The 14,830-nt window shown below is 37.1% G+C and overlaps 1 protein-coding gene across 1 annotated transcript in view; it reads left to right on the forward strand.

The window, feature by feature from the left end:
• camk1da (calcium/calmodulin-dependent protein kinase 1Da) overlaps window positions 1-14,830 on the forward strand; it is a 95,488-nt gene extending 80,658 nt beyond the window's left edge. Inside the window, exons 4-11 of the mRNA XM_038302046.1 lie at window positions 267-405; window positions 1,774-1,900; window positions 6,274-6,349; window positions 10,499-10,611; window positions 12,345-12,423; window positions 12,507-12,594; window positions 12,720-12,960; window positions 13,950-14,830. Coding sequence (XP_038157974.1) covers window positions 267-405; window positions 1,774-1,900; window positions 6,274-6,349; window positions 10,499-10,611; window positions 12,345-12,423; window positions 12,507-12,594; window positions 12,720-12,960; window positions 13,950-14,074 — 988 coding nt within the window. The 3' untranslated portion in view covers window positions 14,075-14,830. The remainder of the gene's footprint in view (window positions 1-266; window positions 406-1,773; window positions 1,901-6,273; window positions 6,350-10,498; window positions 10,612-12,344; window positions 12,424-12,506; window positions 12,595-12,719; window positions 12,961-13,949) is intronic.

Raw genomic sequence — 14,830 nt, forward strand, 5'->3', positions numbered from 1 at the left:
AGTGTAAGGAAGCTAAAACAGGGGAAATGTGGTCGAATTTTCGTGTACCTGTTAAAAGACGTGCAGCGGCATTTTGAACCCTCTGAAGATGAGAAATATATATATATATATATATATATATATATATATATATATATATATATATATATATATATATATATATATATCGACCAATAAAGTGTCTCACCATTCATTAATTTGTAAAAAAGGAAAGCCATAAACATCATAAATCTTAAATGAGATATTTTTCATCTCCCTTTCTGCAGGGTGTCTGGTGGAGAGCTGTTTGACCGAATCGTGGAAAAAGGATTTTACACGGAGAAGGATGCGAGCACGCTGATCCGACAGGTCCTGGATGCTGTGAATTACCTGCACAAGTTGGGGATTGTGCACCGAGACTTGAAGGTCGGCCACCTTTAAAAGCACATTGGAATCACCTATTTGGGTTCAACACAAGCTTATATAACACTAAATTTTTTAATATTTTTGAGCTCCATGAAGTTAACGGCCCACCCATGCAAAGGAACTCTCATAACCCCTTTCCTTTCAGCCTACTGTCCATCAAAATGAGCCTCTAGTGCTTTAAAAACTCAAAAAAAAAAAAATCTTCATAAAGGGAAAAAATTATGTACAACAGTGAGAAGATTTTTAAACTGCAGAGTGTCTTCAGTCAGAGGCTTCTCCACATCCGCTGCAAGACAGACCACTACAAAAGATCCTTCCTGCCTACAGCTATCAATAACTGGTTAAAAAACAAACCAAAATGTTAATTGATATTAATAGATTTATTAAGTATTTTTTTATTAAATTGAATTAAGTGCAGCACTAACCTCTGGTAGAATGGGAACATCATCAGCTGCAATTAAAAACAATTCTTAAAAACTGAAGCAGCACAAATGTCAGTTTTACCTTCAAAAATCTGCATTAAAGTAGCGCTAAAAAAAGTCAAAATCTTTGGTTCAATTCAGAGATCAGTGGAGGGATGGTGACCACTGGATCTCCTAAAAATCATTTTTAATATCTCAGGAAAAAAAAAAAACGGCACTAATGAAGCACCGCACCAACCATTCAGTTTATCTGGCGAGTATTTTCACGTGGGCGGGGCATCAGCTCCACGCAACGTCCATGTGTTCACTGAGTTGAACATGTGGAACATTCAATATACTTTTATTGTAAAATATGCTCATTTAGCATTTTCAGCTTGTGGTGAACTGAAATAGATGACCCCAATTCACCCGTAGAGTATGCTGATGGATCACTTATGTCGTAATCCTAATGCCATAACTTTTTAACTCGGATAAAAGGAATTAATCAGCAAGTTTGATTTATTTTGAGGTAATATATAGCTGTCACAATAAATTGTTTAAATATAAATGGTTCAAAGTTTTACTCAGCATATTATAACCAACTATTTAATTCTTTATGTTCTGAAAGATTCTCTTGATATTTTAAAGAAAATGTCCAAATATCAATGAGATCAATCAACTTTAGATTAATTCATAAAGCATTAACATTCAGCTCTACAATTTCGCTTAAAAAAAAGTCTGTTTTCCTTCCCTTAATGTTTACCGATCAGGCTTCCTTAAAGGCCTCAGGTATCACTGTGCAGCCATGAAAACTAGCCTGAGTTTGTCTGAGCTTTGCTTACGCTGGCTTGCATTTCTGCGTAGGATGATCATCTTCCACATAGCATCACCTCAATTAGCCTGTATTATTTTTTTAAAAATCACCTATTAGAAACTGGATTTATAAGTTCTTCTGTTCTTCTTGCAGCCTGAGAATTTGCTGTATTTTAATCCACAAGACGAATCCAAGATCATGATCAGTGACTTTGGTCTGTCCAAGATGGAGGGCAGTGGGGACGTCATGTCCACAGCCTGTGGGACGCCAGGATACGTTGGTAAGACAGCCAGACTCCCCTCATTATTAGTCTCCATTTATGCGTTTTCCATTATTATTCCTGGTTTTCTTTCCAATGATTTTGTAACGTTCTCCATTATTCGCCTGAATACAGTACATGAGAGGTTTCTCTGCCTTTACCATTTGTTACAGTCTCTCTCTCTGGTTATGAACATAAGTCATCAGCAGAACTTTATGTGGCATTTTTGCCCAGTGGAGATGGAGGCGTGTTGGTTGCATCATCAGCAAATATTTGTTGTTGAAGCTACAGCTAAAATGGGTAACAAATTATGTAGCATCCTCGCTACCATGATGATCATAATGCCGTAGACCAAACATTAGACAAGCATTAGCAGCTCAAACTCCAAGCAGATCTTTGAATCCATCATACTTAATGTTTTTTTTTATTTTTGCATGCTTAAATCAGTCCTTAGTTGCTTTCTCTCTATAATAAACCATTTAGAGTCCAACAGCTTTAGAATAACTCCCCAGATCCAACATAAACACATTTTCAATGGTTATTCGTTTTAATGTGTCTCATAGCAACCTAGTTTTCATTTTTCTCGGTTCATATTTATGTTTTTCTGCTTTTTTGTACATATAGATCAGGGGTATCTAAACATTTCGGCCTGTGACAACAAAAAATAATAGCACCACAGACTTTATTATAGTTATTTCACTATCATATAATATTTTATCTAACTATTTATTTATATATCTATATATATAAACATATATTTATATATAAATGTATTTATTTTTATATAACGTTGAATTATTGATTTATATTTTTTTATGAGGAGTTTCAATATTGCATTATATGCCTATATAATTTCATGGTATTTCTAAGATTTTCTTAGATTAAATCAATAAATAGATAAATAAGTAAAATAGTTTAGTTAGGCTATTTATCTTTTCTTGTTTAATGGAACATTTATTTATTTTGTTATATTTATAATATAGCTTATAATTAAATCACGTGTTAGTTAAAAAAATGAATGAATAAATACTATTTTTAAATAATATCTAATTATTACAAATTTCTAATTTATTTAAAAAATGTAATGGGTCTTTTTTTTTATTGTACATTTTATAATTTCATGCTATACCTAATATTTTGATAACATTTTTGATAAATAAATGTAACATAACTACCTAATAATAAATGTATTTATTATTAGGATTCCAGTGTTATTTATAGATCATAGGTCCAGTGTCCAGCATGCCATCCTGGAAGTGTTAGAAAATGGAACAACGGCTCTCAGTTTTACAGAGACTGTAAAATAAACAAATAAACAAGCCGGGGAATAAAATAAAATTGCACTGATGCTCAACAACTAAAACTGGTTATAAAGCGCATTTACCAGAACCCAGCAGGACTTTGCTTTAAAATGTTTGCTGATTTATCACCATCTGACAGATTTTATTTGATTTATTCGCTTTTATTTTTCAAGTCAAACCCAAACACATCTCAGAGATTTCTCCTCTGCCAGTTTCTCTACTTAACTACCCCCCCCCCCCCCCCCCCCCCCCCCCCCCCCCCCCATCTTTTCTCAGTCTCCTGCTGAGTTTTGTAGGGCCAAGGGCCGTTTTCTACTCCAGACGTGTTGTGTCTATTTATAAATGAGGTATTTATAGCCAGAGGAGGCACCGAATGAAAACCAGATCTGACCGACGAGCAGCTCCAACTCTTAGTTTGACCATATTTGCACAAATCCTTCAATCACAAATTGCTCTGATTGTTTTGTAGCTGCCTCCAGCAGAAATAAGAATTATTCTGGCTGTAAACATTGTTGAAAGTGTTGCTGCAAAAGCAATAAAAACTCAGCATTGTGTTTTGTTTGTTTTGTTATTCCTGATCTATCTGTACCAGCAGCAGCTCACAGGCATTGCATGTTCTCTACAGGCCCTGTCCAGTGAGGAGGTTAGCCTCTGCCGTTATCCTGAATGCTAAAAGTATTTGTAAAGCATGATTTGGACAAATGATAAGTCAAAATGCAATAAAGGAAAATAGGAAAACGAAATAAAAACGAAATAAAATTAATTCATGATGGCCGTGAAGTAAATAGTTCATAATTTAAAAAAAAGAAATATTTATTTTTGATAAAAAATAAAGGGAACACTAAAAAAAAAAAACGAATTCTAGATCCGAATTAATGAAATATTCTCATTGAATACTTTGTTCTGTGCAGAACTGAATGTGCTGATACCAAAATCCAACAAAAATCATCAATGGAAATAAAATGTATTTAACAATGGAAGCCTGGATTTGGAGTCGCACACAAAAATAAAGCCAAACTCAATTTAGAAAGCATTTTGCCCCTTAAGGGATAACTTAAAGACACATTTTGGCTCCCGAGAAGGCACTTTAGCATGTGTTTTTAACAACTGGGCCACAAGAGGGTGGCATTTAGCATATTTATTTAGCATATTTATCAATTATATGTATTTTTTGGGGTGGTCACCAGTCTGCGGTATTGTAATTCTTGTGGTCACAAAGAGAAAAGTTTGAGAACCCATGACCTAACCTAAGCAGGTACCGGTTTTTAAATGTGTTTTTTAACAGAAAATATTACCTCTGGCAATTGTTTAAAGTTTGTAATTGGATGATAAATTAATAGACTGTATCTGAGTCCACAATAAATTAAGATGACCATGGGCTTCTAACCTTTGCTTTCACCTTTGATCAGACATTTAAACTTATTTAGCAACTCAGGTTATGTCACAAAATCAAAGAGTCATTCATAATCTGAAATAAGGGATAGAATAGAATAGAATTGAATAGAAAAGAAAATCCCTTTATCTCCCACAATGGGGAAATTGTGGTGTAAAAGGTTATAACAGAAGTGACCTTAGAAAAGTGTATAAAAATAAAATTGGAAAATAAACAAATAGAGAATTGTACTGTAGCGTGTTTTAACAATAGAAATACTCTGTATCTAGAGAATAAAAAATCAATAAACATCTGTGGACATTTTTACACTAATGGATATATGAAAATAGCAGCATCATCAGAGATGTGCAGAATGGCAGCAGCATGTTATTTAACTGACTAAGATAGAAACTGCAAAATCAGCATGAATGTAACAACTTATTGAGGTTGTTGGGAACAGTGGTGGTTATAGAGTCTTCCAGCTGCTGGGAGGAAGGATCTGTGATGAAGCTCCCTGGTGCGTTTAGGATGCAGCAGTCTGTCACTGAAGGAGCTCTCCAATTCTGCAACAGCTTCATGCATGGGGTTGTTCATGATCAAGTCGTTCTAGAATAAATGGGATCCGAGAACAGAGCATTGAGGAAGCCCACATTTGATCCAATTTTAAATTGTCAAATATTATTAAAAAGACTTGACCTGCCACCTCTCCAGTCAATTCTTAGGATTTTATGCCAACCATACATCTGAGATCCAGTACAACCAAGGATGGCTATTGAGATATACAGCATGTCATTCAAAACCTTTACCAATATACCACATATAAATATAGTAGTATAGTAGTGTCCATTCTTATCAGAAAGGGGTCTATATTTTTATGATCTTCTTTAAAATCTTGAGTTGGATAATAAGGTTTAATTACTTATTATTCAGGTATCTAGACTGGGCTTCTTTAAGAGTGGTCTGCAGTCATGGTGATTAGATTCCTTTGGATAACTTGTAGGAACCTAATTACCATGGCTAGTGCTGCATCCAGGGTAATGGAGTGTTTTTGCCAAATAAACATAAGTTAGTGGGTATGTGGCATTTATTGTTGGTGTAGCCCCTTAAAATCCCACAGAATTACAGTGAATGTTCTCTGGTATTGAAAAAATGTGACCACATCATTGTATGGTATTGCATTGTTCAATGCTAAGCAACATATTTGATGCTGAAGTCAGTTTTCCCAGAAATTCCTCTGGGAATGCTGACTTCAGTGTGTAAAATTGTCCTAAATCCAAATCCGGGAAAACAGAAACACTCAGAGAGGCCTTGGTGATGAGTCATAGTAGACCAGTAAACAGCAGGAGTATCCCAAGGTTACGTTTCACCCCACATATGTCTGGTGTCTCTACATGTCTCTGGCTGTGAGGACTGAAACAAGCGCTGCAGGTTTATTTTCAGGCAGCTGTGTTTGGGTCTGTAGGATGAGTTCGGGTTCTGATTGCTTGAAGGGAAGGTTGGGATTGTTGTTTCATCCTGTCAGGTAGAACCTGATGAAGCTCAAGCAGCAACTTTCCCATCATAAATCGAACCAACATGTGATTTTAATTTGCACAGGCATGGACTGTCTGCATGTTTCCCCTGTTTATAAGCTTATTAAACTTTTTATAAAAGACACACGCCAGTGTTAATAGATGGCAGGTCCTTGAATGAAGTTTATACCTCATTTTTGTCTTTCTCAGCTCCAGAGGTTCTGGCACAGAAGCCGTACAGCAAGGCAGTGGACTGCTGGTCCATTGGGGTGATCGCCTACATTCTGTGAGTAGCAGCCATCTTCCTGTACATCACTGTGCTCACCTCAGTGGTCCGTCCGTTTATCAATCCATCCATGCATTCATTCAAACATCGATCCATTTGATCATCCATTCATCCAGCCATCCATCCATTTTACCATCCATCCATCCAATTATTCAACCACCATCCATCCATTCATTCATCCAATCATCCAAGCATCCATCCATTCATCAAACCACCATCCATTTGATCCTTCAACCATCCATTCATTTATCCAATCATCCATCCATTCAATCATCGATCCATCCAACCAACCATCCATTTAATCATCCATCCATCCAATCATCCATCCAATCATCCATCGATTCATTCATCCATCCATCAATCCATCCATTAACCATTCATCCATCCATCCATCTAACCATTAAGTTTCCCTCGATCTATTTATCCATCTGACCACTCATCCAACCAGCCAGCCGACCATCCATCAATCCAAACATCCATCCTTCCAACCGTGCATCAATTAATCATTCCATCCATTCCCTATCCATCCAACCACTCAACCATTAAGCATCTATCCATTTTTATCCATCCAACCTCTCATCCAACAATCCGTCCAACCATCCATCCATATGTCCTCCATTCATCTGTCCATCAACCTATTCTTCCCTCCAGGCATTTGTCCGTCCATCTATATGCCTGTCAGTCCATCCATCCATTCATCCCTAAGTCTGTCTGTCCATCTTTCCCTTTTCTGTCTGGGATAGACCACTTTCCCACAGCGTGATGCATCCACCATCTTGTTTTCCTGATAACGTCTTAGTTTTATGTCACAAAGCATTTTGTAAGGAGCCCAGAAAGTTTTAAGTTGGAGTTTTAACTGCCATATTCAACTCCATTGAAGGACACTATTACCCCTAACTCCCCCACCGACTACAAGGCCACCAGTGTATTAGAAAGAGGTTAAACTAAAGTCTCTCAGCTTATCAGAGCTCATTCCCACATCCTTTACTTCATTTCTATATGCGCTACCAACAGAATGAGATATTAGAGGTCAGAGGTCAGCAGCCTTCTAATGGGAGTCTCAGTATCTGAGATGGAAAGAGAATTTATATGACAGTGACTGATGTTTCCTGCACGGACCGCTGTCTTCTCTTCCTAACCTCCTGGTAGGAAATATCATAGTGTGTGAACATATGTACTTGTTTATGTTACCCGTTTAGGACCAACAGGCCTTATGGGGACCAAAGGCTGGTCCTAATGTGGTAGATCCCCATTTTAACCCTAGGGAGTCAATTATTGTTAGGGTAAATGTCAGCGTTACGCTTAAATGCAGTTACTAATATGACTGTTAATCAATGTAGAGTCTAAATATGGATAGAAATACATACTTGTGTGGGTGTGTGTGGGTTTGTACCCGTGTAGCCCTCAGAGTGAGGACCATTTCTCCAATTTCACCATCAGATTGAGGACCAGTTGTTGCAAAGTGAGGACATTTTGCCGACCCTCACATGCTATTTTGCTAATGGTTAGGTTTAGGGCTAACGTGTCAATTGGTTAGGGTTAGGTATGCATTGGTAATGGTTAGGTTTAGGGTTAGGTCATAGAAAGGGTTGAAAATGACTGAAAATCAATGGAAGTCAACACATGCTCCTCACTACATGTAGCAGAACGAGTATGGGTGTGTGTGTGTGTGCTGAGTGAGAGCAGCTCACTGCTGCTAATTAGCCCGACTAGAGCTGGAAATCAGAGCTTGTTAGCTTGTAGCTGCTCAGATGGAAAGATCATATCAAGTAATTAACTGTGACAATCAGCCAGGATCCTCAGTTTATGGACCCGTGTTCAGGAGAGCGATTCTGACCCTGTTTTGGCCTCATTGTCTGTTTGCTCATGTTTTTATTTGTGCTCTATGGTTAGACAGGAACGTCTTCAAGTAAAAAGGGACAGAAAGCGCTCCTGTTTTTGCAGCAGGGACAGTCCTGCTCTCTTTCTTCCTCTTGTTTTTATTTCTTCGATGTGAAATGATGGAGAATGGTATTTTAATGAGTTTTTACGAAACTCCCTCAGTACGTCCCTCTCTTTGGTAATGAGGAGCAGATGATGTTGTTTTTCAAGCAGAATAACCTCATAACCTTTTTTTGATTAGGATGTTTTTTTATTATGTTTCATAATTTTTTTTCCAATTTTTGATTTTCAATTGTTTTCATTGCTCAAAACAATATTGGAAGAACATCACTCCATACAGATCCACCATTGTTTTTTAGTTATCTCACTTTAAAGAATCAGACTAGAATACCCAATAAATCATGTTCTTCTATATTGGAAACCATTAACCTGGGGATTATTCTGCTGCCTCTGATGTAGAGTAAAGTTGGTCTGACAGAATTGATCATAATCAGAAACTTTTCCACATTTTGTTTTCTTATAACCACTAAATTGTATGTATTCTCAGATAAAAAAATTTGAAAAGTGTGGCATACATTTATTTTAGCTTCCTCGGGTCATTACTTTGTAGATCCGCCTTGTGCTGCCGTTCCAGCTGCAGGTCTGTCAAAGGTTTTTCTCTTCTAAAGCCTCTAAAAAGTTTTATATATTTAAATCCATCAATCCTCCTATCGACTCTGAACAACTTCCTTCATTTTGCATTTCGGCAAAAAGGTTTAACTTTGGTGTCATTTATCCTTTAACTCCTTCCGTATCATTGCTCCATCCAATTCAGGGATTGTTGTCTTTTTCTTGCTGCTGAATTTTTGATGTAAGCTTTTAATAATTATCTAAATTGATCAATCCTCTGAGGTCAGAACAGAAACGCTGCATTTATACTAAGATTCAATTCCCTAAATAGATCAAATGTGGAAGGCTCCTATGATGCAAATAAATGCTGTTTTAACTTAATGTTATTTTGGATATTTTATGAGTATGAACTGAGTTAAAAAATATGGTCATCCGGTCAACTCAGCACACATATGGAATAAATTCACCTCAATGCCTGTTTAAAATAAAAAAATAATTATGATTTTCAATCATCTCCAAGTCAAACATATTTTAGTTAAATGAATCAATTGAAATCAAACTAAATTACTAATAACATAAAGAAGTAAAACACATGGTTGAAAACATAATCAATAAAAAGATTCTTTGATATCAAACCAATTCATGATGCAAATCCAAGAGGTGGAAAAAAACATTATTTGGTGAAATTATACTTTATTAAATTTGCTTATTCAGAAGTCAATTAAGAGTGGCAGCCTACTGAGACCCACTCCCACAGACTGCCACTCTGGGTCACTTAGCAAGACCCTTAACACCCACACTGCTCCCCAGGCGCCGCACAATGGCAGCCCACTGCTCCCCAAGGAGATGGGTTAAAATTTAGAGAGTTAATTTCATTGCTTTGTACTTGTGACAGTTTAATGACAGTTAAGTTGAATTCTATGCTAAACATAAAAAAAATGAGTGTTAACCTTCTGTGATTATCTGTGGTGGGGTTGTGGGCTAGTAGCTATCAGACACGATGGGACTTGTTTAAAAGGAAACATTTGCTATTTTCTGGCTATCAAATGTAATGAAAATATCAGGAAACACAAAGAATAACAGTAAATTAGTGTTTAAACCCTAATTGAACTCAAGTTTGTCTTAACTTTGGGTTGTCTATGCAGACCATATTAGCTGGTTTTATGCAACAGTAAACACTTGAGATGATCCAAAAATATATAAAAAAAAAAAACAATATTATAGCTTGAAACTCCAGATCTCAGCTTTGAAAAGCTAAGGTGATTTTAAGTTCAGGAAAGCTTCGCTTAGGGTGTGTTGAGCTAGGCTTTGTTGGTCTGCTGTTTGAGCACATCTGGGACCTCTGGCTCCAAGTTATTCTATAACTCAGAGAGGAGGTTTGCAGAAATCGGGTTCTGAAGGTGGCTTTATGGCTGCTATACTTTAGCAAGGGTTGAGGAACACAAGTACATTTAGCTCTGCTCCTTGGGGTTTTTACCAAGTAAACCTACATGGACGCTGGTCCAACGATGTCCAAACTTAATATCATGGCTTATGTCATGACATCCCATTAAACTTGTATGATTTGTCTCATGTTTTTAATCAAATTATCAGTCAAACTGGATTTTAAATAGTTTATTATCTTGTTTTTTGTCAGTATTAATGACTTTCTTCCTCCAGGCTGTGTGGTTATCCTCCATTTTATGACGAAAACGATTCCAAGCTGTTTGAGCAGATCCTTAAAGCTGACTATGAGTTTGATGCACCGTACTGGGACGACATATCAGACTCAGGTGAGTCTTACTCTACTTTTTTCTCTGTTTTACCTTACCATCATGGGAATCACACGCTCCACACACCACATCGGCACCCAAGCCTGACCTCATTTTCCAGGGATAATAATGTTTGTGTCTTTGGGTCACTGCAATGGTTTCATGGTTTGTTGCTGTCTGTGTCTCTCCTCGTGAAAATCTTTTTTTTTCTATCAGAAAGAAGCTGGTGATGAGATCACCTGCTCCTATCAGATCTTCTTATTTATTGATTTATTTTTAAGTAAAGAAATTCAGCTCATTCTGCAGTGTTGCATCCAACTCTTATGTTTTAATGCAGAAAAATATGGAGAGATCTCACCTGATCTGAACAATAAAAAGCAATGGGGGCCAAAACAAGTATTTTAAAATGAATCCTAAAATTAACTAATAGGCAGTGAAGCTCTCCTGTCTATGCCTAGCTAGTTGCATTCTCCTGCACAGGTTGAATGTACTACTATAGAGTGAGACAAAATAAATACTTCCTATTTACTCGCAAACATTGTAGATCTTCCTAAATGGTTCCGAGAACAGATCTCTGAGGTACACCATATGGTATTTATCCTTGTTTGACTATAGATCTGCTGCCTTTTATTTAGTGAAGATCAAAACCCTTCTAGCTTTCATGTATTTTGAAAGGAAAATATGCTTTAAAAAAAAAAGGTGTATATGGAAAAAAAGCCACACAAATAAAGGCTTATATTTAAATGTTTTGCTCATTTGAAGCCCATAAACTTTCTGATCAGTTTTTTTTTTATTATTTGTTTTTATTCATGGCTTATTTTTATTGCAGCTTTTTCGGTAAATTAAAAAAATCTTACATTACAGCAAAATAAAAACAAATAAAGTGTCACTTTGAACTCATAATCCAAGCAAAACATCCATGAGTCTGTTTTTTTCTACTTAATCGAGGTCGTCTCAGATCTTTATTGCTGTTCTTTTACAAGTCTGTCGTTTCCCTGTTTTATTGTAATAACCTTCTTACCAACTAATTTATTCAAGCATATGTCTTTTATGATACATTTTGAACAGACACTGTTCTACAGGTCATAGGGATCTTATAACCCAAGTATTTCATATGGTGAATTATTTAAAATCTTAGAAAACACATTTCCAAAAAAAGTGGATAATCTTGCTCTAATGCTCCAAATTCTTTCAAATAAGGTACAATTAAAAAGTACTACTAATTAGTGATCGCCTGTGATTTTTAGGTTCAAATCTGACTTTATATTCTTTTCAAACTGAAGTTTTTTTAACTGTATTGATCTTGATTTACCGGAAGGTGTCCATCCTCATCTCTGTCATTAGTTGCTGGTATTTAAGGAAATCTCTTTAGTCATAAATTTATTTCATATTTTGGAAACACCTCAGCGGGATTCCTTTGCTTTTTCACCATTTTTTTATTTTGTATCAGACCTGAGCGTTTTTTTTTATCACTGCAGATCTTAATAGTTTAGCATATGGATCAATGTGTCTGTCAATTAGCAATTATTCCTCTAATGATTTAATTTTAAACATTTCTAAGTGACGTTTTCTTCCACATAAACTTTTGCAGTGACTCATTATGTTTCTACATTTAAAGATGTTTTATTTGTTACCTGCTCTCTATCATTTACAAAAAAATCCATATCTATGTGTTTTTTTTAGTTAATCACTTTTAATGTAAGAGTTTATTTGTTCTTTTTTATTTCTACATGTTTTTATTCATTTATTTTCAGCCAAGGACTTCATCAGCTGTCTGATGGAGAAAGATCCGGCCCGCAGGTTTACCTGTGACCAGGCTCTCAGACATCCCTGGTGAGGGGAAACACTCAACAAGTCCGCATGTTTACAGGCCACTGCTGCATGTCTGTGTGAAAATACCAAAATGTACATTTCAGGATTGCTGGGGACACAGCGCTGTGCAAGAACATCCACGAGTCAGTCAGCCGGCAGATCAAAAAGAACTTTGCCAAGAGCAAATGGAGGGTAACCTTCGTTCCCTGCTGATCATTCTAGCATCCTAGTTTAGTTATGTTCAAACTGCCCCTTTTTCTTATGAGATTATTACATTTTCTACATTTTTCTAACATTACTTTCATTTTTCACCTCAGCAAGCATTTAACGCTACTGCCGTAGTGCGGCATATGAGGCGACTGCAGCTTGGCAGCAGCAGCATGGGCAGCAGCATGGATGCGTCCAACCCCAGGCAGACGCAGAGACCGGCCCAAACCCAGAGCCAGTCGGGCCAGAACTCGACCACTCAGAGCCAAAACAGCGACCAGGCGGCGCAAAGCCAGGGCCCTGCTAAGAACCCCCCCACAGATAACAACGTAGCTGCTCCGCGCAAAGAATGTAAGTCAGTAGAGCTACAGAGTTTTATAGCAAATGCAAACAAAAATGATACAAATATGTGCACCAGTATGGAGTGAAATGTGTTCCATTATTCTTGCAAGCATGGAAGAACAAATTTTGTTGAAAGAAATATGAAAAAAGTCCTTTGTTAATTGTGATTTGTTGGAAAATGCAATCCAGATATGAAAGTCTTTAGGGCAGCTTCACTGTTTTCTCTTTTTTTTTTTTATGAAAATTTATTTTATTCCTATTCAATTTTCTATTTCTTTAGATACAATTTTAAGAATATCATTCTTATCAAATTGTATTCTAAAGATTATGTTCTCTTCACTTCAAGCCAAATACAAACACTCGCTGTTGAGCAACAAAAATGTTGCTAAAGTTTATAAAGACCAGAGGAAAGCCCACCGCAGATGTAAAATAACATGATCAAACTAATTTCAGAAGTTTGAAAAATTTAAATATATCTTTAAAATAAAAAAAAGAAAAATAGATTTATGTTAAAGTTCAATTCCTTGATTGCTTTTTTTATTTTATTTATTTTCCCTTTGACAGAAAATGTTCTTTGCTTCCAACAATAACGGAACAAAATTCACTCCGTACTTTATTACACCATACACCAAATAGACAGAAAACAACAGAGAATCACTGGTAATTACATTAGCAGTAGGTTTGGGCATCTCTATAAAAGTAGAAGTTATTTTAATCTTCTGTTTGGAAGCAGGATATTTTCAGGTTGATTCATATCAGAAACAGCTGTGAGTGTTTTGGGATTCTTATCTACTAAGGTGTTTTCTAAAGAAGCCAATGAGTCAGCCCTGACTGCTCTTTATGCCAAGGAGTCAAACCTGACGCCATTTAGATCCAAAATACAGCAGAATTTCTGATTGCTGGTACTATTAAGTCTCAACAAACGTTAGTAACTAATAGATCAGATCTGAGCTCTAGTTCTTCTACAGCGATACTAAGCTTCTTCCCATGTTTGCTAGGTCTCCCTGCACCCGTCACCCCCTGCAGCCTGGCATCTGCAGCCTCTTCCCCCGCTGCAGGGACGGAGCTGAACCGCCCCCACCCCTCAGCGGTGCCCGCCCCGATGATGACAGAGACCAAGTGACGCCAGGTCCCGCGGGGCACCAGCTGGGAGGCCACAGCGCTGTGAGGCCGAGAGAGAGAGTCCAAAAAGGGGAGATCCTACTCTCCGTAGTTCTTTCCTTCTCTTAGACGTGCCGCCCACCTAGTTCCCCGCCCTGCTCGAAGGAGAGCAGAGGACATCACTACCACCCTCCCCCTGAAACCCTTTACGATTCAAGCCACCATTGCCATACTTTGCCCCCATCAGGACGGCTTGCAGGATTCTTCTTGTAGAAACGAAGCATCCAGTGACTCACTGAGGAGGTTTGCATGGTCCACTGCTCTGTGCTTTACGCTGCAACTGGGGTCATGATGGCGTCAATATTATTCAGTGTCGGTCAACTTCCCTATGGAATCTGGGCTATTCTTTTTAATTTAATTACCTTTTTTTTTACTGTTGACTGTTTGCAACCGGATTTTTTCATTCTTTATTCTTCCTGTTAATTTTAACGGTGGCATTTGTACCTTTTAGTAGACAGAGCATTGTCAAAAGGATATTTATTGCCACTTTGATATAATTACTGTAAATAAGCCATAACTGAGTTAAATGACAAGGAGTCATTTACTTCATTTTAAGTTAAGATGTTGTTCTGTAGGTGTTTTTCCAAAATAATGCCTCATTTCCCGTAATTCCATCGTCTCAATCCACCATCTCTATGTTTCAGAGGCAAGAGGTGCAAACTTGCTGCAAGTACATAAATGTGCTACAAACGCAAAAAAAAAGAGTGTATCGTGCAAA

The sequence above is a fragment of the Cyprinodon tularosa genome, unplaced genomic scaffold (genome assembly GCF_016077235.1).
Source record: "Cyprinodon tularosa strain WSP-4 unplaced genomic scaffold, ASM1607723v1 ctg480, whole genome shotgun sequence".
NCBI classification, from domain to species: Eukaryota; Metazoa; Chordata; class Actinopteri; order Cyprinodontiformes; family Cyprinodontidae; genus Cyprinodon; species Cyprinodon tularosa.